At 39.0% G+C, this 27802-nt stretch overlaps 1 protein-coding gene across 4 annotated transcripts in view; it reads right to left on the bottom strand.

The window, feature by feature from the left end:
• Window positions 1-1933: 1933 nt before the first annotated feature.
• Window positions 1934-27802, bottom strand: part of clstn1 (calsyntenin 1) — a 38405-nt gene continuing 12536 nt past the window's right edge. Inside the window, exons 2-19 of one of the 4 annotated variants that reach the window (XM_053642947.1) lie at window positions 18026-18148; window positions 14477-14506; window positions 12201-12396; window positions 11572-11780; window positions 11236-11385; window positions 10732-10917; window positions 9070-9318; window positions 8383-8504; window positions 7496-7658; window positions 7108-7158; window positions 5911-6068; window positions 5529-5677; window positions 5033-5259; window positions 4360-4530; window positions 4013-4158; window positions 3679-3814; window positions 3027-3211; window positions 1934-2184 (exon numbers count right to left, since the gene is read on the bottom strand). In XM_053642947.1, the coding sequence (XP_053498922.1) occupies window positions 1990-2184; window positions 3027-3211; window positions 3679-3814; window positions 4013-4158; window positions 4360-4530; window positions 5033-5259; window positions 5529-5677; window positions 5911-6068; window positions 7108-7158; window positions 7496-7658; window positions 8383-8504; window positions 9070-9318; window positions 10732-10917; window positions 11236-11385; window positions 11572-11780; window positions 12201-12396; window positions 14477-14506; window positions 18026-18148 (2846 nt within the window). In that variant the 3' untranslated portion in view covers window positions 1934-1989. The remainder of the gene's footprint in view (window positions 2185-3026; window positions 3212-3678; window positions 3815-4012; window positions 4159-4359; window positions 4531-5032; window positions 5260-5528; window positions 5678-5910; window positions 6069-7107; window positions 7159-7495; window positions 7659-8382; window positions 8505-9069; window positions 9319-10731; window positions 10918-11235; window positions 11386-11571; window positions 11781-12200; window positions 12397-14476; window positions 14507-18025; window positions 18149-27802) is intronic. The other 3 variants (XM_053642949.1, XM_053642948.1, XM_053642950.1) reach the window with 3 other exon arrangements.

The following is a 27802-nucleotide window of genomic DNA, read 5'->3' as shown; positions in this document are numbered from 1 at the left end:
GCCATAAAAACAGAAACTAAACTGGACAAATCTTAACAGCAGTAGTAACAACAGAATCATAAGAAAAACTTTTGGATTTCAGCAGTAAACAGAAAACGTCCATGCAAGAATCAAGAAAACTACAATCTATATAAAGTAACAAACACTTCGCCCGAATCCATTCTCTCTACACGTTAACATTCTCCTTAGCGCAAATATTTAACATTGCTTTCCAAAGCCTTCTAGCTGAAGCCACAGAGCCTGACCCTTTACACAGATGCTGGAAGGCAACAGACTACTGCGTTAAGCAAAAATAACATGGACGAATGACCTGCAGACGAGCCTGTAAAGGTCTTAAAACCATTGCCTGGAGTATAGCGTTTGCCAGAACACACCTCCATGTACAAGAAGTCTTAACGGTGTACCGCATACCCGTCGACGATTATCTCAAAACGTAATTCTTCAAGCATTCATGTAACTGGATATTCCAATAAAATATTTTCTGAGACTGGAATGACCGAGCAGCCAGTGAATCACACGGAGTAAATCGAGCAGAATTATACACCAAAGAATAAATATCCCCAAAAAAACATTTATGCAATCGACTGGAGTATCAGAGGATTGGAGTATTTTCATCCATCGTGGCACTGCACAGATGTCATGAAGCTTAAACCATCACCAGATTCCAGAGGCTCAGTTTGTCCAAGTTACATCAGACTGGCTTGATCAGAAGGGGTTATAACAAGAGTAGATGTTACAGGAAAAAGTACCACAACTACTCCCAAGATGGCTTCAATGCAGAATGTCTAAACTGTACAACATACAGTACCATTAAAACAAATGTATAATCATCACCTGAACGTGATTATTCAGAGGGTCCAAAGTATAAACCTCTGTCCAATAGTGGACTTCACAGAAATTAAAAACAACAATGCCTCAAGTTGGAGCATTTGCACCTGTGCAAGCCTAGATTAGCCAATTTCATGCTTGCCCACTCTGTTAAATAAAAATAATAATAATTAAAAAAAAAAAACCACCAACCTCCAAACGACAAAACAAAATAAGCCACACTTTGCCACAGAAACCTCAGCCTCTGACATGGGTTGCTCTCTCTAAAGTGCACAAGCACGATTGAAGAGCTTTGCCAAATTTTCCGAAACATGCTAGAGCCTCTGTAACACACACACACACACACACACAAAAAAAGTATTCTACAGCAGGTACTGCAACACTTTAGATACTGGACACCATGGTTTCATTATATTTACAAAATATCAAAAAGCAAGGTTCTTCTACACGCATGACTTTGCAAATTTTCATGCACTATAAAGAGGAGAAAGAAACATGGACCAAGAAGAGCAAGAAATATTATCAAAAGCAAAGAGGCAAAACTTCTCTTTAAAGTTCTGTAGCAAACTAATTCCAAAATTTGTGTGCAATATACATAAAATCATTCTCGGTTTTAATGACATAACATGTAAAAACAAGGAAAATTGTGCAAGGCTATATATCGTTACAGAGCTAATAAAAAATGTAATCTAGGCCAGGTATCCCACAAAAAAAATAAAATAATAATATTAAAGAAATAAATTAAAAACATATCTAGCATTCAGCTATTATGTGATAATTATACTACACTGAACATCACCACTAAGCTGACACCAGGGAAACCTTGGCCAGTGGAACTTAAGCTGATTCCGCAACATCCGTCACCACAGACACTAGATATATATGTATTTATAGGTGTGTATGTATTATGTATTATATATATATATAATATATTATATTATATATATAATTATATATATGGATTTTGCTTCAAGGACTTTTTTGTTTTTACTCATGGCTCCGTAGGTGGGGAATCTGGCAAGGAAAATTGGGAGTCCCCACTGATGGAGATGTGAGACAGTGAGTGAATGGGTGGGTGGGTGGAGTGTGTGTGTGTGTGTGTGTGTGTGTATGTATGTGTGTTTGTATGTGTTATCAGAGTGGTGTACGTGCTCGGCAGCGTCAGTAGGTCAGAGTGGAGTCGTCCCATTCCAGCTGCTGCTGTCGGCTGGTGCCCTGCTGGTCCTCGGGCTCCGCCCCTTCCTCGTCCTCGCTGCTCTCGGACTCTGCGCTGGTGATGTCGTCTTCCTCCTCGCCGTCTTCACTCTCCTCTTCCTCATCCTCCTCCTCTTCGCTGCTGTGCTGATCCTCATAAGTCTTCTCAGGACAAGAAGAGAAAGAAGAGAATGATAAGGTGGGCTCTTTGGACCGATAAGATTTTTTTTTTTAACATGATGCATAATGCATGAGCACTTTATTTTTTAATGGATTCATTTAAGAACTCTTGCTGTAGGATGCACAAGAATTGTGCTGAAAGCTGCAGTAACAATCAACACTAACTAGTGCAAATCTGCTTGGTGTATTCAATACCGTTTTTCCACCCTGTCATTTGAATTATATTTTTGCTTTTGTAAGTGTTGCCACAAACTGTTGCTGCTGCAAGAATACTGCATGTTTCCATAACAACAGCCTGGCATGAAAGAGAAAAACATTCAGGCTTCATGCTGTTCTGGCTAATTAGCTGGAAATGTAAAAGTAGTGACAGCTGATGCTTCAGCTCTCATAGCCAGAAATGTCCATAAAAGGGGTTCATTAGTATTAATAATCAGTTTTGTTTTTATAAGTTTAATCATTTGCTGTATTCATTCAAGCACATATTTTTGCATGGCTGTTAGCTGGCTACAATTGATAATGATGAGTCTTTATTGATCACATATACATTACAGTACAGTGAAATTCTTTTCTTTGCACAGGGTCAGTCATGATACAGCGCCCCTGAAGCAGAGAGGGTTAAGGGCCTTGCTCAAGGGCTCAACAGTGGCAGCTTGGCAGCTTGAACCCCAGACCTTCCGATTAGTAACCCAGAGCCTTAACCGTCAAGCCACCACTGCCCCCATAGACTGTTGTCTATTCAGTTACATGTTTAACAACCTATTAAAGACAGTATTATCTACTGAAGTCACAAAGGTTAAATCGGTTGCATCTACTGTCACCTATACCTCCATAGGGTTGACTGTGATGGTGAGGGCAGAGTCGTCCCAGTCCATCTCGTTCTCTTTGCCGTTCTCCTGGTCTCTCATGGTGCGCTGATGAGCAGCACGGATCCTGAATACGCCCAGAATAATCATAAACACCAGGAAGCTTACACACACCACGATGACGATCGTGGCAGCACTGGGGACAACTGTAAGCCAAGACAGAACGAGACAGAGCACAGGAAGACGTGTTTAGACACATTTCACTTCACAACTTTCAGTGATCTGTGCCTATTGAGGACAGTGGATAATGAATTTCCACTTTAGAGTTACAAACAGCCATCCATGATGCATAATCTGTCAAAGTGCACCATGACAAGAAAGCAAAGACAATCCTTTCCATATGTGCCACGGATTGCCAATTGCGCTTAAGATATATAAAAGCTCACAGCAAAAAAAACCAACAAAAAAAACCACAAAATTTTCAAAAGAAAATGAGAAGATTATTCTTTTGAGTCTTGGATTAACTGTAATAAGAGATTAGTAAAATAATCTATGACCCACATTGTGAGTAATGGAGAAGTCTGTTAACATTCTGGATGCCTGCATGGAAGAGAAATGGTGAACAGATGGAGGGATTGGAGGAGAGCAGGACGCAGGGATGATTAAGCCATACCTGAAGCTTGATGTGTGTTGGCCAGGTTGTGTCCAGACAGGTCCACAGAGGCGTGCTTGACTTGGTTGATAAACTGAGGCTGATACATGGCGTTATTAGCATGCTCAACTGGGTTAGCTGTGTGAATCACACTGACCTGAGAGAAAACACACACACAGACAGTATTATACAGACCATTATATTCCAATTCAGCTGGAGCTAGTGCTTATTTGCAGACATAATTGTAGGACATGGACATTCTGGTGAAAACACATTGTATGAATATGATTCTTTGTTCATAATCCAAACAGCCTGAAAAGGCAGTACAGTGAAGAGTGTGTTTGGATAACCTTACCTCGACCTTGAAGTCATTGCTGATGTACCGGCCATTGAGTTCTGAGCAGACCAGCTTGAACTTCCTATCAAACAAAGCCTCCGTGTGCCAGTTCCTGTAACGAATGAGGTGCAGGACCTGCTCGTAGTTGGCCATGGTGTTTACACCTGAACCCAGACAAGAACAAATCATCAGCTGGAAAACTAGATTTAACATGCAGAAATTCCAACTTATGAAGAATAATTCATATCGTGACCATTATTACAATCAGTTTCCTTTCGTCAACACTTGTCAATCTGTATTCGATTTAGTTTTTTTTTTTTTTTTAGAAGGAATATACTTTTTTTTTTTTTTAGAGAAAAACACACCAGTGATGACCATGCCCATGTTGGAGGAGCTAATCTCCAGGCCTCTCTGCTGAACCTGGGCCAAATCCACCTCCAGACTCTCGTGGTTTCCATCCAGATCTTCTCCAACTACAGTCACTTCACACGTGTCCAGGTTATGCATGATCTCCTCAGAAACCACAGACTCTTGCACTGCCAAAAACATTTTCATATTGATACAGATCCATTATGATTTCCCTCTCGTTTACAACGTTATGTCAAATTTAGTTAAACGTAATCTAGTACACTTTTCCTAATTGATACTAGCCGAGATAATAAGGAATACTATTAACAAATGTAAAAACATGCATGCCAACAAAAATACTTTTAGACTTCTGCTGCTATTTTTCTATCATTCATCTTTAAGTCCCACAGAGAGACATCAATTATTTCCAGAACATCACAGTCAGTGGTTTTTCCCTCTTAGAGTTCATTAGAAATCTTTTGAAAACATTACTTTAATTTGACTTGTCCTCTAGCACATATTCCTTAATGTATGCTCACTACCCATCAGCATAGATCTGGCAGATGGCACAGCTTTCACTCTGCCATTCCTCTCTCCTAAAAACCCCTAAAGCCTTTAAATGACTCTCACGCTTTCAATCTCTCAGTCTGTTTCTGTCTCTCTTTTTTTTCCGTGGCTGTGGTAACGTACCCGTGGGCTCGTCCTCTCCTTCGGCCTCGGCCTCCACCTCACGTGTGATAGTGCTGACAACACGTAGTTCGGGGAACAGCGTCACACCCTCGGTGCTCTCAAACTCAGCTGCTCCGCGTGCAAAGTGGTCGATTCCACTCAGGCTGATCTTTGGCTCCTCTGGCTGAAGGACCATCACATAGCCTTCTGCATCAGGCACCGAGATGCACGTCTCCTCGTTAAAGCACCTGAGCAGAACAGCACACCGAAGCAAAGGAAAATATTAACGTGATCTTGCACTAAATACAGACATGATGTACTTTACTATACCCTAAGGGTCAAATCATGAAAAAAAGAAATGAAAGAAAAATGTCAACTTATGAAGTAAATCAAGTTATAAAACGCTATTTAGACTAAAAATTCAAATATAATAAAAATTATTTTTGCCCATTTTTTTACTTATTTATTTAAAACAAAAATCACTGAGTTAAAAGAGGAAGAGATGCTGAATACTGACTTGACGGTGGTGGTGAGACGCAGGTGGCGTATTCCTGGTGTGGGGAACTGCCTGGAGTTCAGGTAGGAGATGTGCTGCATGACCTTCTCAAAGCTCTCGATATCATCTCCCTCCAGAGATAGAGATGACTGATTGGGGTTAAAGTCCACCTGCAAATAAGTAAGGAGTCAGACTCACTGAATCACCACAGCCAATCCTTCAAATAAATCTAATTTCACTGACATTTATTCATTTATCTCATAACTATTCACCTGGAAAAAAAAACAACTCTCTGGCATTTAGCTTGTGATGTTAAATGAACCCAGAATCTTATTCTTGTCAGGTCCTTTAGCTATTTTTACCGCTGCGCTACATCGATAACAGACATGTATAAAGCTCACACCTTCACAGCAGAAGCCACTTCCTCTGGGAGCTGCACGTCCAGACCCTCCTTACATGTGTACAGGCAGTCGATCACCTTCTTATTCTCCAGCTTCCCAGTGCGGATCATGAGGCCAGCTAAATTGCCCCGGAAGTACTGGGCCATGTGAGCGCTGCCACCTGGATAAACCGGGGCAAGATGGAGTGAATGAATAAACTAACGAGATGGTGAAAAAACATGTCGTCTTTTCCTTTTAATATCCAGGAACTCAAGCATGCTCTGCATTTTCATATAAACAACAAAAATGATTCATGCAAGTTAGTATGGCCACTCTGCTCTGCCGGTCCACACAGAGAGATGAATAGACGAATACAGGCCTGTAGCCTCATGCAGCTCTGCCTTCACATGTTGAGTAATTACTGTGAATCATGGAGATAATTTAATGAAAAATGAATGGAAATGAACATGAAAATGGGTGAAATAAAACATAAAAATAACTTTCAAAATGACAAACTATTCTGGACATGCATAGCTAGTGTGTGCCAGAGGAAGCAGATTTTCCTAAGCTGAATCACATGTACACGTTATCTTTCCGTCCTCTTATACGTGATGCGTTTGTTGCTCATGACCTTGCATCCATTACAGGTGCATTTGAAGGAGATTGTGAGCTGAGGCAGGAGCTGTGCTCTGTAATTTGATATGCTGAAATATTCCAACACAGCTCTGTAACATTAGGGCCACTCAGCAAGATATCAGGAGTTAAGACCTGCAGAAGTGCTGCTGGCACAAACAACGCTGCAATACACAGCAGGCAATGCTGCGCAACACTGTAGGTATGAGAAATACAAAACACTCGACATGCAAGCTGTATCTGCTGTGTATATTTTTTCAACACATCTCCTGATCTGCAGGAAAATTAAAATGCTTGGCTGGTAGATAAAGAGAAAGAAAGAAAGAAAGAAAGAATGAAAGAAAGAAAGAAAGAAAGAAAGAAAGAAAATGAACAGTAGATAAGAGCAGACAGGATGTGTGCCAAAACATCTGGTCAGGATCGCCTCATGCTGGAAATGTTATGCAAACAGAAGCTGTGTGTGCATCCAATTCTCACACAGCTCAAGTCAAGCTATTTTTTTTAGCTGTGCAAGGATTGCATGTATGAGGTGTTAATTCATGAACAAACTCTCATATTCGTGCGATTAGGGAAAGATTTTTGGCAACCTGTCAAAGGCTCTGAGCCTGTCTCTGTGTCATTGTCATGTCCTGAGAAGTCTGTGGAGGTAAGACAAGAAGAGTGGGGAAAGACGAGGCCTCACTTTAGTTAGGAAAGGATCAATAGGGTTTTTTTTACAAGATCATGCATTTTGACTACATTTGACTCCATGGAGTCCATGACTGATCATATTTTTGACATTTTATTTCAGAAACTGCATCTACTTGGCAAGCAAGAAGCATATTAGTGAGCTAGTTTATGGACGCAATCTGCATCCACCAACTATCTCAACTCAACAGCACAACAATAAAAATGGAAGAGTTTCACCTCTAGAGAGGTGCAATTATTTCGACAGTAGAAAAACAAAACAAAACATCATGATACCAGTGATTGTACCTTGCCAGCAGGCACCAATAGTGAGCTGAGTTTCAATCTTGGAGGCGTGGAGAGGGTAATCCTCTGTGACCAGGAAAGGCTCGAAGGAAGCTCCATCAACAAACAGAGACACGGCAGGGAACTCGATGTTAAGCACATAGTGGTGCCATTCTTTATCACAGACCTGAGAGCAAACAGCAGATCAGAACATCATAAAAACACAAAATGTTTAAAAAATAGAATATAATTGTATATACATAACATAATATAGCACAAGTTAACAAATCTTTTCATTTATTATTGTTCCTTCTCGCTTTCACACTGTTATGTGCCAAGTCAGAACATTTTGAACAAAATCTTGTCAAATGAAATACGTCAACGTCCTACGGACTGTTACAAGATTCTCTGATACTTTGGAGTTTTTCGATCCCTCTTAAGATTCTATCAATTGCTCTCTTTCCTAGGATCGGAATCATTCCTAGGTAAAACATTCACTTCTGGAAAAGTTTCTGCGTAGATTTAAAAACGGCAAGCTCCTATTTATGTAAATTCACAAGATCCTGCCTACAAATAATGTTCAGATTTTCCAAACACTTCACAGCTCATTAATCTTAAAATACTTTGTGTAAAAGTCAGTATCCTAATACATTTCACATTTGGCAATTCTCTTGACATTTTCTCTCACATTCCTAAGTTCTCTAGTATCAGATGTATAAATCCGCTGCCATTTAAATATTTTTTCCTCATCCTTGAAAATTGACAGGCCATGTGGCACATACTGTAGATTTACATTCTGAACAAAGAATCCCGTTTATTATTAACCTGTAGGACTATATACATGTACATAAACAACACAAAGGCATGTAAGCAAAAGTGAACAGTTACCGAAAGCATTTTTGTTGACTTACTTGGTCGAGTTTCCAGTGGAACTCTGCTGGTTTGTAGTTCTCTGCCTCGCTGGGGTCCTGGCGCAGGAGCAGCACTAGACGGCAGTTGTGCACATACAGGGAGTAGTGGTGTCTGTTCATCTCTGTGGAAGACAGCAGCACAGACAACATGCTCATGTCTATAGCAATTATATACACATTTGTAAGCACATATTTATAATCACACTTTTTGGGTTTTATCTTTAGCCAATCACGATATTAACACCATCCTTATAACCAACTAACTCCTGTGTCATTTGGTACTGAATGAATATTTCTGGCTTATTTGTGAACTAATGCTCTGTGCCAACAGGATGGAATGGCATTCACCACTCCAGTCAAATGTCCCGTTTTCCCTTGGGTCACGGTACAGCTGCTTCCAGTATACAAGGACACAAGCCCCGTGCCAGATGATAACATTGTCTAGATTTTCTCAAACACGGGACAAGGCTTTAATGATCACCTTGTAGTGGAACCCTTTAAACCTTTTGCTGTCAAATTGTGGGTTAGTGCTGTTAGTGACGTTGTGTGTCACATAATGAACTTATGTAAATTACAGGGGTGAAACAGGCAGCTTAAGTCTCAAAACATTATCTAAGGCCATACAATACACATCAGTGCTAAAGTATACACAGGACAAACACCAGTCTCATCAGAACTGTACATTACCCGTCTTATCAGAGTTGCAGAGGATGGTTTCTTTCTCCCGGCTACCGGGTCCGTGCCTCATCCACACTGAGATGGTGAAGGGTTCCTTCAGGCTTGTGCTCACCATACCTTCAGGAACCTTCACAGCCTGAGTGCCATTGAACTCAAAGACCTGATCGCTGTCATGGCCATTGTCAGTGGGCAGGCCTGCGGTCCAGTTGGTGGCGCTGCTGGGAGAGGGCAGCAGCTCCACGGTGCCGGAACTGGCACCTGAATATAGCCAGAACATAGAGATTACCCACAGAGCACAACATATCACTGAAATCAACTACACAGCACAGTTCATTACAAAGGCAAGTTCTGCATTATAAAGGCAGGAACACGCATAAGGGATGTGTTTCTAGACCTATAAAACTGCAGACCAACATATTGACCCGCCGAGCATAATATCACAATGCCTAAACCCTAAACTAGACTACTTTTTCCATAAGAAAAAACAAACATGCTTATTGTTTCACAATCATCTCATTGTGTTTAAAATAGATCTGCAACAACTGATCATTTTGATAATCGATTAATCTATTCTATTAAAGTTGGTAAGTTATATGGAATATTTAAAAATACATAAAATACCAAAAATATTTATTTACAAATATAAAATCGTAAAATTAATTTTACAAATTTGCGAGGCGAATAATTTTCGGCAACTGCAAATTTAAGCAACTCCAAAGCTCCATGTTTTCAGTGTTTTCAATGCCTGGAATCAGTAAATCGACCCTTTTTTAGGATCGTCTGTGAATCGAAAGGGTGGCCACTTAGTAGAGGTGTGCATGGTTGACGCACAATATGCTAAAAATATATATTGTGCACGCTAACAAACTTAAACAATGCTGCGTTTATTAGTGCTACTGTGTCGAAAAAACTGTTTAACTACTACAATCCAACTGACTCGAATAGCTTCCCATACTTTAAAGGAGGTTTTCTCTGTTGTAACATGCTCCACCTTTTCCATCAAGCATGTGTTACTGAAGTGATGCAGTGTACCAGTGTGTTCATAAAACTGTTGGATAACTACGTTTGTTTTACTATTGAAATTTATTGATTAGTTCTTGCAGCTCTAGTTTAAACAAACACAAAATAGTGTACAGAGCTTTGTACTTTTGGTTGTGGGCACGTTGAGTTGTTTCTAGAAATATAATCTCACATATATTACTGAATAACTCCACAGGTGTGTTTTAGATAGGCTCATGTTTCTAAAAATGGAATATGTTGGCAAATAATCTTTTACACTGGGTTGCCTTAAATAGCATCTGTTGATAGGTAAAGGTCACATTTAAGAATTCATTTAAAAGTAGGCTGCACTAAATGACATACAATTTACTAGCAGAAGTCTATAGCAATAACCTAATTTCAACACAATGGCATATTATTTAATGCCTATTTAAATAAAGTCCTGTTTAAAAAACTTCATTTTGTCTTTGTGCTGTGAGTCAGTTAGATTGCAGCCTTGAAGATCTTGAAATTATTGACTGGAAAGATTCAGAGTTGACTGACATGCTAGCAGTGAGGTGAAAGCATAAGTGCACCTTAAATATACCATGTCTATTTATATTGTAGCAGTCTAAACACAGAATAAATAAAACGGTATGACTCACAAAGCATTAACAAATTGCTGTGACTCACCACACAGACGGTGCAGGGATTTCTCAGAGTACGTGTCTCGGTCACAGCCCTTGCCGATGTGGTTGGTCTCCAGCTCGATGCTGGCCTGGATGGAGGTGATCGGTTCCTCGCAGGTCTCCAGACGAATGCTAGGGAACAGCGCTAGACTTCCTGTGCCAGGCTCGTACTCAATTCTCTTATTAAAGCCTTAGGAATAAGACACATACAAGATATGTTAAGTTCTTTGGAATATACTGTAAAGCCTTGCTTATTCATGATGGATTGATGAAGGTATTCATTATGAGTAGTGAGAATCCTATGTGACAGCGTGCCCTCTACAATACAGAGTCCAACCATTGTGTTATGCAGCAAACACTCCACACTAATTAAGCAGACTGTCACTCCTAAAGCAGCACAAAGCCACAAACCCTAATTAATTCTTAGGAATTGCCAATCAGTCTAGAGTAAGCAGTTTGAAATAAGGCTCAGTATATTCTATGTATAAGACACGGAGGACTTTAATACCCTGCCAGCTTGGTTTGCAGGTTGGTTTGACGTTGATTTTGACGAGGACGTCCTCTGAGGCTCGGTTCTTCCCACAGTCGAAAGCGGTCACTGTCAACTTGTACGCACGCTCCTTACTGTAGTTCAGCTTCTCAGTGTTCTTGATGTTGCCTGTGTCAAAAAACAAACCAAAAAAAAAACAAAATCGTGAAAATCGTCTAAGAGCTGTTGACATAAATTAGTCAAGGTTCACCTTCAGCAAAAGAAATAATAAAGCATTTCAGGCAATTCTGTGCTCTAAAAATAAGCTGTGTTTTTTTTTTTGGCCAAGCGCATGCTGCACCTCCCTCATCTTACCGTCCTTGTCAATGGTGAAGGGCACATCAGGGGTGACGATCTCATAGCTGCAAATCTGACTGAACTGGAAGGAACAGTCAGCATCCACTGCATCCACCTTCAGGATGCTGTCGTACGCTTTGCCCTCGATGACCGTAGCCTTGTACGACTTCTCCTTGAATACGGGTGAGTACTCATTCATGTCGTTCACTTGGATATGAACGGTTGCCCTGGAGGAGAACAAAAAGTCAGTGCCAAATGGACTGCTGCCAGGAGGAAGCAGGGCTACCAATGATGCAGGATTTATTGACAGATGATTGATAATTGATTGGGGTTGAGCAAGGAGGCAATGCTGAGTCACCAGTTTTATTATTGTACACAGTTAATCACCTGTCTAGAGCAAGTCTGAAAACAAAGACAGGCAGACAGAGATAAGTACTGAGGTATTCATGCATCAGTATGCGTAAACCTATGGAAAACCTTCACGTGGTCAAATTTTGATATTTTCTAAAAACAAATCATATATTTTTGCCCATTTTCATTCGACAGTGACATCTGACAATTTTTTTGCAGACCATCTGACATAATATTAAAATGTGAACTGATGTGATATTGGCTAAACGTCACATCACATCACATCGGTTACTTACTTGTGAGATTTCTTCATGTTGGCTCCGTCGGGTCCCTCTCCACAGTCATAGGCCTGGATGGTGAATGTGTGCTCCTTCTGGAGCTCACAGTCCAGCTTGTCCTTGGCCCGGATCACTCCTTCGCCTGTGGACTTGTCCAACATCACCGCCTCAAACGGAATATTCTGGCCATGAATACGGAAGCCGCAAATCTCCCCTGGACACGGTGAGAAAAGGGCAAAACACAATGGCTCAGTCTAGACCTCCACTGAGACAAACACCGACTGCTGTACACGATATAAAAAAATAAACCCATGGCGAAAACAAACAGCACACCACAATAAAATAAGAACAGCCAAAGTTGTTTTGGCAGCCAAAGGGGTTGGTACTTTGGGGTCTGTGGAGGAAGCCAGAAGCGCTGTAGAATGGGTGAGTATTTAGCAGGGGGAGGGAGGGTTGGGGGAGTTAAAAGGGTGAGGCTGAGTGTCTCGTCCAAGCCACTTGGTCACATTGCATCCAGTCATGCAGAAAGAAACCCAGAATGTTGACAGGCATTCCACAGGAACACTTGTTATAAAAGAAAAAAGGACAGAAAGAAAATCAAACAAAACAGTGAATCGTCATGTATTGGCCATTTTATCCCCACTGCATTCATATATGTATAACAATAACCCCACTTGCTGGTTTTAGTAAGAATAAACAGAAAAGAAAACAAAGTTAAACAGTTATAATAACAGTTGATATCCTGATGACGAGGTAGAACATAAAAGGTCCAGCTCCGTTTCAGAAATACCAGTTCAAGACCTTAAAACAAAAAAAACAAAACAAAAAAAGCACACAAAGAACAAAAAACAAAAAAAAAACCCCAAATATCAACAAAAACCCTTTCTTACAGATAACTCAATAAACTGCTTTAATAATCATTAATAATGTGAAAGAAGTCTTCCTGTGCAATGTTGTCTCTCTCACAGCTTTAAAAAAAACTAAAAAAAAAAAAAAAAAAGTACAATATGATAAAAGTGAAAAGAAGTGGTGAAACTAAAACCACTGGATGAGAGCAGGGTTTAGAAATATTGACTTGCACGACATCCACATCAAACAGCAGCCACTAACATTTTAAATAAATTTGGGAGTAATGTGTATATGCATACACTATTTGTTTAAAATGTATACTTATTTTAAACAAAACATGTTGTGTACATTTAGGGCTGGGTATCGAATGAAAGTTTTTCAATTCCAATACCGATTCGATACCTTGGATTCATAACTGATACCCAAATGAGACTTTTTATTGACAGTTTTGTTCTAATTATATATACACACACAGTTCCACCCTCCTCTCAACTGACATGCATGGCTTTTCTGCCATTTTCCCCATGGATGACCAGATTCGCTTGAGAAGAATCGGCCCTAGAGCTGTCAGAGTTTCAAGCTGAAACGTTGCAGTGGATATTTTTTATTATTCCTTAATCATTTCAGATTTTTTATTTAGTTATTTGAATGCACAGTCTAAGGAGGAGTAGGCCAGGTTTTCATCTCCTTGTAAGTTATATACTGTATATAACTGTGTATGTGACAAATAAAAATCTTGAACTTTGAAGGCCTCATTTAAGAAACCCATAGAGAATAAAGTACTATGTATACATACAGATCATTATGGCGGTGAATGATGGCGAACGATAGCTAATAAATGCTAATTTAGGTGCAAACTGCTGAATCCCAACGTTATCACACACTGACGAACCTAACAGAAGCTAACTTTCTATTGCAAAAGTCGGTGTAAACTGTTCACTTGATATTTCCTCACTGAAAAATCTTTAACAGGTGGGTACAGATATTCCGTATCCAGCCCTAAGTACATCGCACAAAATACCTTTTTACTTCAGAAATAAGTCTAACAATACACCAAATGATATGGGTTCCAGAAATGAATCAGACATGTTTGGTCGAATTGTAGTGTATATGCATGTACATATTTGTTTGTTTAACTTTAACACCATCATGAGCTGAAGTACAGCTGGCATCTGTAAACTACAGTGGATGTCTCATGCATTGATATTTCTACATTCACTTAACCCCAGGGAAACTTTTCATCCAGTTATTATATTTATTTTACCAAATAATTTGAGGGTGAGGAAAAAAAGTAAACCGAACCACTAAAGAGAAGTGGCATTATAGAGCATGGCAGGAGTTTCTGTGTGAAGTGCAGATGCCTTTTGCGTTAGTGGGTTAATAAAACAATATAATACAAAATGAAAACAAATAAATACAAGGCAGTAGAAAGAGCCTCTCATCACCTTCTTTGGTGAAGGTCACTTCAAAACTTTCTACAGGAAGGAAGAGAAGATAAAGCTGAGTCAGTCAGAGAAAGGAAGAGATTCAGAGAAGATTTTACAAAGAAAGAAGGGCAAGAACGACAGAGAGCATCACATTTCTACATATGCAGGACTTTTATTTTATTTTATTTTATTTTATTTTATTGACGGCGAGCTTTTAGTTCTTGCAAGATGCAGATTTAGAAGTTCTTTCATGCCCTGATATATATATATATATATATATATATATGTGCACAAATTTACAGAGAAAGGAAACAAAAGGATTTAAAAGACCAGGCAACAGCGTCAATTAAATATATGACTAAGTAATATTGCAAGAGTGCGATTACATTGAATATCAGCATGATTGTAAGTCGGCCGCAGGTAATCACAGCTGTGCCGATATTCAGTATAACAGCACAACTGTGCGAGTGTGATACTGCTTATGTACAAATATTTGATAAATAATTGACATTTCGGACACAATATGGCCAAATAATCAAATTTCTGCGCTCCATGAACAGAAACAGATCCTGAAGAAGCCACACTCACCGATATCCTGTCGGGTAGCTGGCTTAGCTAGCTCACAATAATTTGTTCGTTCCCATTACAGGTGTCTCTGGTGAAATTGGGTTTGCTTCTTCCTTTTCATCTTTACCTGACTGGCTTTCATATTTTCAATCACAAGTTACATTCATGAAAAGTATCGTTTGCGATGTCCGCTGATGATGTCGCTAACTGTAGTAATAACAGTTAGTTCTGGTCCACTAATTTGATTGGACGAGTGGCATTCCAAGAGGCTTATATTCACTATAACTGTGCTGGGACTGGGACGTTTCGCTGTTTCTATCACTTCCATTATCAGTGTCCGTCATATAAAAGTTCCAATTCTAGCAACAGTCCCACTGAAACTGTATAAATTACTAACATGTACTAGCTAAATCAGAAAAGCAGAGATGACATTTGTTCTGCCAGTCCTTTGCACCATCGTTTAAGTTTGTTCTGCTTACATGCCAGCTGATATCCATGTTTGCCCCACCACTGCCTCAGACTGGTAAAGATGCCCACACAGTTTTCACATCAATTAAAGATGAATTTTCTATCCAAAGCTGCAGTTCAGAGCAAGTCACGCAGGAGCAGCTTTGCGCCTCGTCAGCTCTAATAACCAGCTTTGCTCATCCATTGTACAGCCAAGACCACTCTCTGCAGTCCTCCATTTCTCAACAGATTAAAGCATTATAAGCTTTTCTCCTTGGCTCGCTCTCAGCCACGCTAGTTCAGGTAAAAGACAGATGTGATTAAAAAATTAATAAATAAATAAATATGTAGGCTGCCTGTACCAAAGGCCATCTTGTTATGGACTTACATGCTTTATTTGACTTTCAGCTCTGGGATGACAGAGAGAAAAACTCGATGCCCTTAAAGTTAATAAGAACTTGCTGTCGATGAGTCACAGGCTATATTGGAAATTGAAAGAGCTGTGGCTCTGAAATAGTTCCATATAGCACCACTGTCAGTATGCCTAAAGAGCCTAGACTGGACTCATATCTGCAGTGCAAATGAATACTTGAAGCTTGTTGATTCAACCCCACCTCAACAGTCGTCATTGTGACATATAGCTGGCTAGTTTGTATATACAGACAAATTCAAGAAAAATCTATCTGGTAAAGGGGCATTTTTCCGACATAGTTTGGTTTCACTTGACTCCTTAGAGCAGGGGTGTCCAATCTTATCCGGAAAGGGCCGGTGTGGGTGCAGGTTTTCATTACAACCAAGCAGAAGCCACACCCAAGCCTATTGAAAGCCAAGATCAACTGATTAAACAGGTGGAATCAGGTGTGGCTCCTGCTTGGTTGGAATGAAAACCTGCACCCACACTGGCCTTTTGCGGATAAGATTGGACACCCCTGCCTTAGAGGGAAGGTCATGACAAATCAGTGCGAAACTGAATATTCTGACCGATCACCTTTACCCTGTGGTGAAACGGTTGTATTGTGATATTGTGATAAAATCATGTTCTATGACCTTTGCAGTCACCAGATCTCAACCCAACTGAACACCTATGCAAGATTTTGGAGTGATCTGTTCGACAGTGCTCTCCAGCACCAACATTAAAACACCAACTCGAGGGAACATCTTTTGGAAGAACAGTGACAATCTCTCCAATACAGAGAGTCCAATTCCAGAGACTTGAGGAATCTGTACCAATGTTATGTTGGAAGGAATCATAAGGGGATATGTGCATTGAATATTATTAATCAAACAGTATACAAAACCAAACCCAATGCTTAACTGGATAACTGGTGAGTTTATAGACTGAATTCAATTGGTGTTGAATTAGTAGGTTCACTGAAAGCCATTTGCTGCTATTTGTGTGACATTCATTCATTATAATAATTTAAGCTTTTTTTGCGTAAACAATCAGCTAGTGATGCCTCAATCAGACTTCGTGCATTTTCCTTACTTTCTTTAGATTACAGTTTAGATGGACTGTCCATCTGTAAAAACAAAACAAAACAAAAACCATCAAGACTTACTGCATTACACTACACTCAAGAGAATGTACACTTTCGATGAGCAATTCATGTGACACTGTACTTAAAGAAGACTAGACTGTTAGAAGCCTGAGATAACTCCGAGGCCTGGCAATAGGGCTTGGCGAGAAAACAGAGCATTCTGTGCTTAAAGGGCTTTGAAATGAGGCCAAAGTAAATCTCTCAGTGATTATGAGAGGCGTACGCTAAAGCTAGCACTGTACGTCCTCTTTCACTGTGCCTCACAAATACACAAGGCGAGACACCTCAGAAGCAAACGTCACTGACCGTTAAGATAGAAAAGCTACCGGACAATTAAAAATGTAAATAAATATCATGTATTTGTCTCATAAGAAAACATACGGCAATGAGTAACCATCAGAGAACACAGCAAAGATTGGTCCTGCAAAGCAGCAGCCTTTATTGTTCTGAGAAAGATAACCTGTTTAACCTGTGAGCAAAAAGCTATTGAACGCATTTGCAAAACTAATAACAGGCACCTTACAGCTGCTCTTGGTGATTAGGATTTTAAATTGCAGGTCTGTTGCAATAAAACAAAAATGAAGAAGATATTTCACCTTGGAGGCATTTTACAAGGTTGCACAGACACACAGAGAAAGCTCTCCAAGTAAAGGTCTAAGCACATGATCAAAGCCATATACGTTTATCCAAAGGTAAACAAAGTGCTCCAAATGATCTCCTCAAACATTCTGCCTTCAGTTTAATCCAAAACCCCCCCCCCGCCACTGACTCAAACTCACTAGATTATCAGATTACACAACAAATTGTGTAGTTATAAAGATGTCCAGTGTCATTTGTTTTAATGTGAAGCCTTGACCTCCTATACACAGGGAGAATGTATATATGTGAAGAACATACTCACTGCTTTTAGACATTTATGCAACACTATGAACCCTGAAGTTTATGAAGATCAGAGATGTTATGACTAGACAGAGAAGGTTCAGACATGATAACGATGCGAGAAGTCTCCTGTTACCTGCATAACGCAACGGGGCATCTTTATCCAGTGCTATCAGTGGAGGGTCCAGCAGAACTTTGTCATCATTTTCTGTCACGATGCCGTGATACGTCGTCTCAATCCATGGCTTATGTTTGTTGACTGTAAAGAAAAAAAACAGTAAGAGTAGTAAGAGATAGCCAGAAGTAGAGGGAGATTTACTGATTATTGAACTTACTGTTACTTATGGATTTTATTTAATGTGGATAGCAATTTAAACTTATGAAAACAACATCTTTAATTAAGCAAGTCAGATGATGAATTACTTGATAATTATACTTGGAATCTATATGCCATTTATTTGCTACAAAGCTAGGGGGTGGGGAACATCTATAAGATATATACATTTGTATAAATAAATAAATAAACATAAACCATGCTAAGTAATTACTCCCCACTCCTACTTTCCAAACAAAATCTTTTTTAAACAATATTTTAGATGAAGGTTTGTGTTTTCTAAGAATCAATTAAGATAAATATATCTTATTTTCATTAAATGTATCTTATAAATAAATAGATAAATGTATCTTATTTTCATTAATCTAGTTCTCGCTGATCAAGACTGGTTTACAATTTTGCCACCTCGCTCTCCTCGCGCTCATTCAGCCTGCATCTGAATATACGAAAAACCCTAATTTTAAGTTAAGTTTCTTCAGTCGGGACTTAAAATGAGATCTAAAATCTACATTAAGTCTATGGTCAGATTACGCCAATTGGTGGAAACACCTAGCCTAAACAGAGAACAGAGAAGAAGAAGAAGAAGAAGAAGAAGAAGAAGAAGAAGAAGAAGAAGAAGCTGTTCGCAGAATTACACAGCTGAAATATTTTCATTTGTTGTTTTGTTAACACTAAAATGAAAAATGATCTTAGTTCAATTTCAGAAGGTTTAGTTCAACATTGTCTACTAACAAAATGTCCAAGAAATTATATATATATATATATATATATATATATATATATATATATATATATATATATATATAAAATACAGCCTATATTGATTCTATTCTTTTCTTACATGCGATTACTTGTACTCTTATGAGATTATTAACTCAAATGCTACTGTTCCTTATTTGTAGGATAAGTAAAAGTAAGTAAAATGTAAACATTATTTTAGGTAATATTAGCCTATTTTTCAAGCTATTTAAAAAGATATTCCTCTTGAGTTTTCTATCCATTTTCCTTTCTAAAATGAGAGATCTATCTATCAAGGATTAGCATTGAGTGATTGTTATTTAATTCCCAGCCCTAGACTCATTTCCTAACATCAAAAGTGCACTGGTAACCATGTCTTTAATAAGTAACCCAGAAAATATTTTTAAAAAGTATTCATAGAAGCAAGAGCGGATTAATTAGGTCTCGTGCAAATGAGGCAAGAAAAGCTAAGGCTGCTAACAGTTTTCACACTAACTGTTCAGAACTTGTAACAATTCACAAGTTGATTGGTGCAAATTCATGTGCTTTTGCGATCTTGAAAGCGTGTTGGATATAGAGAGATATATAACATGGAGCATGTCCAACCAACTCATTAGTGTTGCCAGAGGACTGTGTGACCCACTGGAGCAGAAAGCCAGGCAGGTCTGCGTTTCGGCTGTACATGTTGCCGAAAGTGCTGTCACAACAACATCAGGACACAGAGAGTGCTGAGGGGGAGGTGACTGGCACGCTGCTCGCTTCCACAGCTAATGGGCATTCATGGCTGAATGTGAATGCTTCAGCAGCTCCTGAGAAAAATGCAAAGCCTTCACAGTGCTGAGCCAATTGCACACAGGCAATACTGACAGCAGGACAGTGGCAGGAAACAGGAGGATGCTGGGAAAGAGGGGGAGCTAGCCACACAACCGGCCGGCACATGTTAAATACAACTCAATCACGAGGTACTGCCAAAGCTAAAGGATGTAATCCTTGACAGCAATTCTTCTCTGAAAATAAATTCTTCAACCATTCGGTGGGATGTTCAGTGGAAGTCCGACCATGACAGCATGACTATGATTTTTAACAACAAATCTGCAGCTTCATCTTTTTATGTTATGTCAACACTATTTTTATCTCCCATAACACTTCATGATTATGTACAGAAATGTTTGTTCCATCATTTGGATTTCGTACTGGGTTATCGTCTCCTTTAAATCATTAGCATAAGAAATCATTAAGACCTTGTTTGATGTTGCACAGTTTCATCTGAACCCCCTTAACAGTGTAAAGTGTGTCATGAATAATGAAACCATGTAAATTTCAAGCCAAAAAAAAGACAACAGGCTTCACACAAAGCAAAAGCTCCTAAACTAATCATGGTCAAATCTATTCAACACATCCTTATGATATGCAGCTGTATATATGTAAGCTACATATGGAATGGTGACATGGCCATCAGGGGATATACTCTGTGCAGCTGCTATCACCAGCATGCATGAGCAGAGCCCAGTGATTTATGAGCCAGGCTTGTCCTTTGAGCATTATAGGCAAAGCTGAGGACACACAATGCAGCGTTATCTGTGACATTAACGAGAGGAAATAATATACAATAATAAATAATAATAATAATAATACAAAACATAATAATCAGCCCTGTTCAGTGTTTTCAGCAAAGACCACTAATATAGCTTCAACCACAATACACCGAAGAGTATAAAATACATACGAATAAAATGTATATATAAATACTGTCATGCACTACTGCTCTTCTCTTCAAACTTCCATAGTAAGTGCAATTAAGTACAATTCCAACAGAGTTTTGACGGCAGGGATTAAGAGCTTGTTTGTCAGTTGTGATCAGTCAAATAAATCGTCTTAACTGCAAAGCTCACACACTGAGGAGTGCTGCAAGGCATTGGAAAGACAGTCAGACCAGACTACCCCTTAGATAATCTCTTTTAGAGTGCCAGCCTCATAAAATCTTCAGAACTGATAAACACTTAAAACTACTTAATATCCTCCTACTAGACTAGGACACAATGTTATGTCTTCAAACATTATTAGACTTTCATAAAACTGTCCAAATTCTCTGTAAGAAAAATACCTATATAAATAAGAACATACGTTCTTGAATAGGAACACTTGTACCTGCTCATTTATGCAGTTATCCAATCAGCCAACCATGTGGCAGAAGCACAATGCGTAAAATCATGCAGATACAGCTAAAGAGCTACAGTTAATGTTCACCTCAAGCATCAGAATGGGGAAAAATTGTGATCTCTGTGACTTGGTTATGGTTATTGGTTCCAGATGGGCTTGTGTGAGTGTTTCAGAAACTACAGACTTCCTAGGATTTTCAAACACACACAACAGTCTCTATAGTTAACACATAATGGTGCGAAAAAACAAAAAACATCCTGTGTGAAACCCCTTGTTGATGCGAGAGATCAGAGGAAAGTGACTAGACTGGTCTGAGCTGACAGAAGTCTATAGTATCTCAATTAAGTACTCTTTACACCTGTGGTGAGCAGAAAAGCATCCCAGAATGCTTCAAACTTTGTGGTAGATGGGCTAGAACAGCAGAAGATGCTATTCAAGTTCCACTCCCGTCCGCCAAGAAAAAGCATCTGAGGCGATCATAGGCACAGACTCACTCAAACCGAAAAGCTGAAGACTGGAAAAAGAGCAGATGGTTTTTTGTTTTATTTTCAAATGTCCAATTTGGGTGAGTCTGTGATAGCCTCCGATTTATGTTTTTGGCGAACAGGAGTGGAACATGATGTGGTCTTCTACTGTTGTAGCCCATCCACCTCAAGAGCCAATGTTTTGTGCATGCGGAGATGCTTTTCTGCTCACTACGGTTGTATAGTGTGATTATATAAGTTACTATAGCCTTCCTGGTACCATCAACCATGCCATGGTTAAAGTCACAGAGATCACACTTTTCCCCATTCTCATGTGTGATATGAACATTGACGGAAGCTCTTGACCTGTATCTGCATGATGTTATGCATTGTGCTGCTGCCACATGATTGGCTGATTGGATAACTGCATAAATGAGCACAGGTATGTGTGTTCTTAGTGGATGGTGAGTGCATTTTACGGAAAAGGGTTAATATACCATTGATTATTAAGGTATACACAAAACATACCTTTGTGGCCAAAACGTGAGGATGATCTGGGTTTAGCTGGTATCTTTTTGCTTTAAATATACAGTTGATCTCAATTGATAGGTTGATGTCATCTCAACCTATTACCCAAAGTGTTTTAAATTACAATGTGTATAGTTTTGCTAATGGCTTCCTGTAATGCATCACTAGCTGCGTTTACATGGACAACAATAATCCACTCTTAATCCGATTAAGACCATACTCTAATTAAGAAACTACCATATAAACAGCAATTTTTACTTACCTTAATCTAATTAAGGTCCTAATCGAAGTAAGCAATAATCTAATTAAGACAGGTGGAGTACTCCTGTTTTAGTCGCATTATGGACGTGTAGTAGTGACATGTAAACACCTTAATCACATTATGAACGTCGTGTGGGAGTTTTCACCGCATTTTGCGACAGGACACGATCACACACGGCAGTTTTACGTTTTACGGCGAACAAGAGAGTTCGGCTGTGTCCCAAATCGCATACTTTCCTACTATAGGCCTGTAGTGGGGAAAAATACATGTATCTCGGCTACTATATAGACGGTAACTACGCGATTTGGGACACACCCACCGCTTCAAGCAGTTGTCTATTAGCACGTACAGCATGACAAATAATTAAGTGAACTTAAAGCGTTCTTAAAAAAAATAAATAAAAACACCCAAAACTGTATACGGTACCATAACGAAGACGAACTGTATGTTGCTACGTGAAATTCTGGAGGGACATCGGACGGCGTGGCGCGGTGACGTAATGACGCGGTCTGTTAATCTAATTATGTTCTATAACATGTAAAACGGGAACATGACAGGAGTATTCTAAAAGCGACTCATGTAAACACCTTAATCACATTATTATCTTACTCAGACTAAGGTCAATAATTAGATTACTGCTGTCCATGTAAACGTAGACACTGTAAACCTCACTAGTAAAAATATACTGTTATTTGCTGAATGATAGGAGCTGTGGTAGCTCAGCAGGAAAGGTATTGAACTAAAGCTAGTAAAACTAGTACATGTCTGATGGGGTCCCTAATCACTTAAAGTGTGTTTCCACTGAACTTCAGGGAAAAAAATTTAATAAAATATGTTAACCTGTAGTATTTACTATTTTGATATTTGTACAAAAAAAAATGCAAGGTAGTATTTTAACTAACATATTTTACAAAAAAAATTCAGGGTTGTTCTTAAAATTGAGTAATATCCACTGTTACAGAGTGAGGGGATAATTTCATTCCCAGGCTGTCAAAACACATTTCTGTGCTGGTCTATGTGACACAAACACGCTCTTCAATCCCACACTAGTGACAGTTCACAGAAAATGAGGCCTCGTAAATGTATCATGGAAGGAGGTTTACCAGCAGGCTATAAAGGAGAAAGTGGGGATTTTAAAGTCTTGTTTCTACCATGATGGTGAAAAACAAAGGAAACTGAACGTTCACAGAACTTGCTGCAAAACTGTTGCACATGAGCTGTTGTGGCTCAGGTGGTACAGCGGGTTGTCCACTAATCGTAGGGTTGGAGGTTTGATTCCCGGCCCACATGACTCTACATACCGAAGTGTCCTTGGGTAAGACACTGAACCCCAAGTTGTTCCCGATGGCAAGCTAGCGCCTTGCATGGCAGCTCTGTGAGTGTGTGTGTGAATGGGTGATTGAGACACAGTGTAAAGCACTTTGGCTAAAAGCGCTATATAAGTGCGGACCATTTATTTACCATTTACATGACCAAGGTTTGTGAACTCCTAAAGGCTGCTGTTTTGTTCTTTTCTTTTTTTTTTTTTTAATTTACCTTTCTACTGGTTTACTTCATTTTCCTGAATGAGCTTAATTTCCATGCTTTCTCACCACAAGTACGTAAATATATCATGAAATTTGGATAGTCAGATTATAATAAAGAGCATGCATTACCACGGTATATGATCAAATAAAGTTTATTCGGCTGATGAAATAAGCTTAGTCTGAGAGAAGCCGCCTTCCACGCGTTGGGTCCAAATGGAGTATTTATTAAAAGTTGATAATAATGTTTCAATGAGCTTTTCATTTCACCTGCACAGAGCAACACTTCCTCACCTTTAAACACAGGTAAACAGAAGAGAGAACAAGACTGTGTTTTCAAGTATTGCTAAAGAAATGGCTGTCAATAAGTTTTGCCAAGGGCACAAAACACAATGGGTTTCATCAAGTTGTGATTAATCACCAGGAACAAAAAAGACTTGGTAATTTCGTCTGTATATGACCTGTGAAAATTAAAATATACACCTTTACATAGCTGATATCGGCAAGCAAATAATGTGTCGGTGACACACTCCCGAGTCATTACCTCAAGGTGTGCAGCAGCCGGTGACGCAGAGGTTGGTTAAATACGTGACAACAGCGATCTTTATGACTGGACTGTATCTCAACTGTAGGTTACTTCGGATTAAAGCACTGAACCAGTGAATCATGTATCTCAACAATCTGCCACTCAGTCCTCGATCGAGGTCAGTGCAAATGAGCTACTTTAAGTTGCTCTGTGAAACACAGCCAGCTAAATAATAAAAAAGCTAAGAGGTAGGCATGAATAAGTGGGTGACTGAAGGCGCTTTGACGTGATAGAAAATATTTGAAGATAATATAAGAAGCTCGCTGCTGTTGTGTCCCATATAGCGATGTGGTATGGCACCCTGCCAGCATCACCCACTTGCTCAAACTACATAGAGGAATATCTGAGCATATGCTATTACCATCACCATAAAGCCCACTGACCTACAGCCACATGAGACAAGCCCCCACAGGAGCATAAACACGCTGAGCACTTGACAACTCATAAACAGACCACAATAGAAGGCATGATGGAAATACTCAAATGGCATTCTTCTCTGCTCACTAGACGAGTAGACCGCATGAAGAACATCTGACTGTAATGAAATTTGAGCTACAAGGCTGTATAAATAATGGAGCATTAAAAAAACACAGCTGTTTGGGTACCGAAACCCGGTATTAAACTGGCCCCGGTGCTAAACTATGAAAGACCGTAGTATCGATAAGCTCCGACGTTATTTGTTCTGCTTTCGGTACTTAAGAATATACATTTCCTATTTATTATTGCTAAATAAACTTTATCTTGCACATTTTATCTCAACGACCATTTCTAATTTGAGATAATATTAAGACATTCGTCTGCATTGTTGTTATTCGCAATGCAGAAGTGAGATCTCACGTCTGACACATGCAACTGCGAACGTGCACACGCACAACACAAAAGCTCCCGCTTAATACATAGTGTGACAATGGCAGAGAGAACCAAACGTTCAAAAGTGTGGTAACATTTCACTAGAGTTGATGCAGACAATGCTCGCTGCCACAAGTGCAATAAGATTTTTGCTTGTAAGGGTGGAAACACAAGCGATCAGTCTAAGCATTTTTCAAAAGTGCAGTATGTGCAGACAGAGAAATGTGGAGTTTTCAACTGCCTAGCTTAGCTCGTCTCTGGTTGCCTCATCTATGTCAGGCAGCCTTCCCAAATAACAAAGATATATAATCCTAGCATAATCGAGGCATCGAAACAACGTTCATCTCCGACGTTGATCCAACATTAAAGTCATGTTGAATCAATGTTGTTCACGCCATTTTAAATAAATGTAAAAATTGCCCTAATTGGTTTGCTTACCTTACGTTGAAATGAGGTTGATTTCATTTGGGTGAAATGACATTACGCGTTCAACGTATTTTCTACTTGTTTTTAAAATCCCAAATGAAATAAATCAGTATGCTAACATTTAGGCTATTCAATGCACATCACTTTCAGTTACTTTAAAAATGAACTACATATAAATCTTTAGAGTGTTTTTATCTGCAGTAGATAAAATCTTAAACGCTAAAAAATGCCTTCACACTGGTGCATTTACAAATAGATGTATAGTAATAAACTATGCTTATGGAGAAATTATAGTGTAGAGTTTACCCAGAAATGAATTTGTAATGATGAAATACACACACCTTTTTGTTCCAAACCTGTATAACGTTTAAGCTCACACAAAGTGAACTAAATCATGTGAACATGGGTTCCTGATCAAACGTAAACATTAGTCACAGCTGATTGTTTAGCTGCATGCTGCATTTATTTATTTATTTATTTATTTATTTATTTATTAAAGCTGCAGCTACAATGAACCAACCCATTCCTCCTAATACCCCTAGTCCAAGGCAAAGACAAGCCCAAATTCATGCTGGAAGCTAGTGGGAAGCTGGTGGGAGGCTAGTGGGAAGACGCCTGAGGAGAGGGTGAATGTGTGCCATTTAGCCTCGAGCAAGTTCATAGTGAAAGACCTACATCACTTTGCAACAGTGGAGTCCAACTGTTTTAGGTAACAGTCTGTCAGTATACACTGTATATAACTGTATTAATTTTTAGGATATAGTAGTATTATAAAAGGGTTGTATATTAGTCCCATCACTCCACAATACAATAAACAGCAACACAATAATTTAATAATGATAATATAACAAATAATTTTTTTTTACTGTAGGGATATGTGCAAGGCACTCAACCCCAAATATACCGCTCTCTCCAGAAGTTATCTCAGTGGCACATTAATTCCTTCTTGGTATGGTGTTGAAAAGGCCAATGTGATCAGTGGGATGAAGGACGTGTCAACGCAAAGTACCGATAAGAATACCGTTAAAGTACCGAATCGATAAGCAGTATCGGTAAGAGTAATAATACCGTTATAACCTTAACGATACCCATCCCTATGTCCCGCTATGCATGCTGAAGAAAGACGAATTACAGGCAATCGTTCATTTTGCTCTGATTACTCACGCATCATAGAAGATCTGAAGCTTGATTAGGCAGTTGAGCTTTACAATCTAATTGCGCTTGTCTGCTAAGGTCAAGATAAAAACATTAGTCTGCTCAACACCCAGATGGTTTTATTCAGTATAACTGAATAATGAGCTTCCATTTAAGTTTTTTTAGCCGAGTAAACCCTCAGACTCTATGAAGCACTATAGTACAACTGTACGGATCACCAAAATGGATTAATGTTATATAAAGAGACAGTGTAATGCATAAAATACTATATTGACCAGATTTTTTTTGTCATTTATACCATTACTAACCAACCTTCATGCATCATCAATGTACATGTTTATTATTTTACATGTTTAACCTATTACATTGTCTATAATCATCCAAAAGGGGTTGGCAATATGGCAAAAGTAATATCACTGTACGTTATGACATTTTCGTTATATACTGTATGTGTGTGTCTAGTTCTTCTTGTTAGTCATTTGTATGCCCTTAAAATATACATCAAGCATGAAGGAAGCTATTGAAGGAAAACTATTTCAGACTTGACCCTGTTTGGACCGATGGACAGACGGCCAGCCCGAAAACATAATGCCTGCCCCACTCAGTGGCGGAGAATAATAAGAAAGACTATATAATAAGAAAGAATAACTCTGTACAGAGTTAGAAATGTGGTGACATTTGACAATACAATTTTCTAAATATTGTGGAAATTGTGCTTTTAACCCTCTGAAAATAAACTGAAGTGCAACAGTAGCAAAAAAATTTTATTCCTCTCAATGGCACTTCATCATCTAGGTTTAAAAGCCAAAAAAGGCATTCACAAATAGTAATAGGAAAATATACTTTGTCAGTGTGACACTAAAATAACAATGTTTCAGTTACAAAGGC

This window comes from Ictalurus furcatus, chromosome 15 (genome assembly GCF_023375685.1).
Source record: "Ictalurus furcatus strain D&B chromosome 15, Billie_1.0, whole genome shotgun sequence".
Lineage (NCBI taxonomy): Eukaryota > Metazoa > Chordata > Actinopteri > Siluriformes > Ictaluridae > Ictalurus > Ictalurus furcatus.
This window is presented reverse-complemented; position numbering and strand designations above follow the sequence as displayed.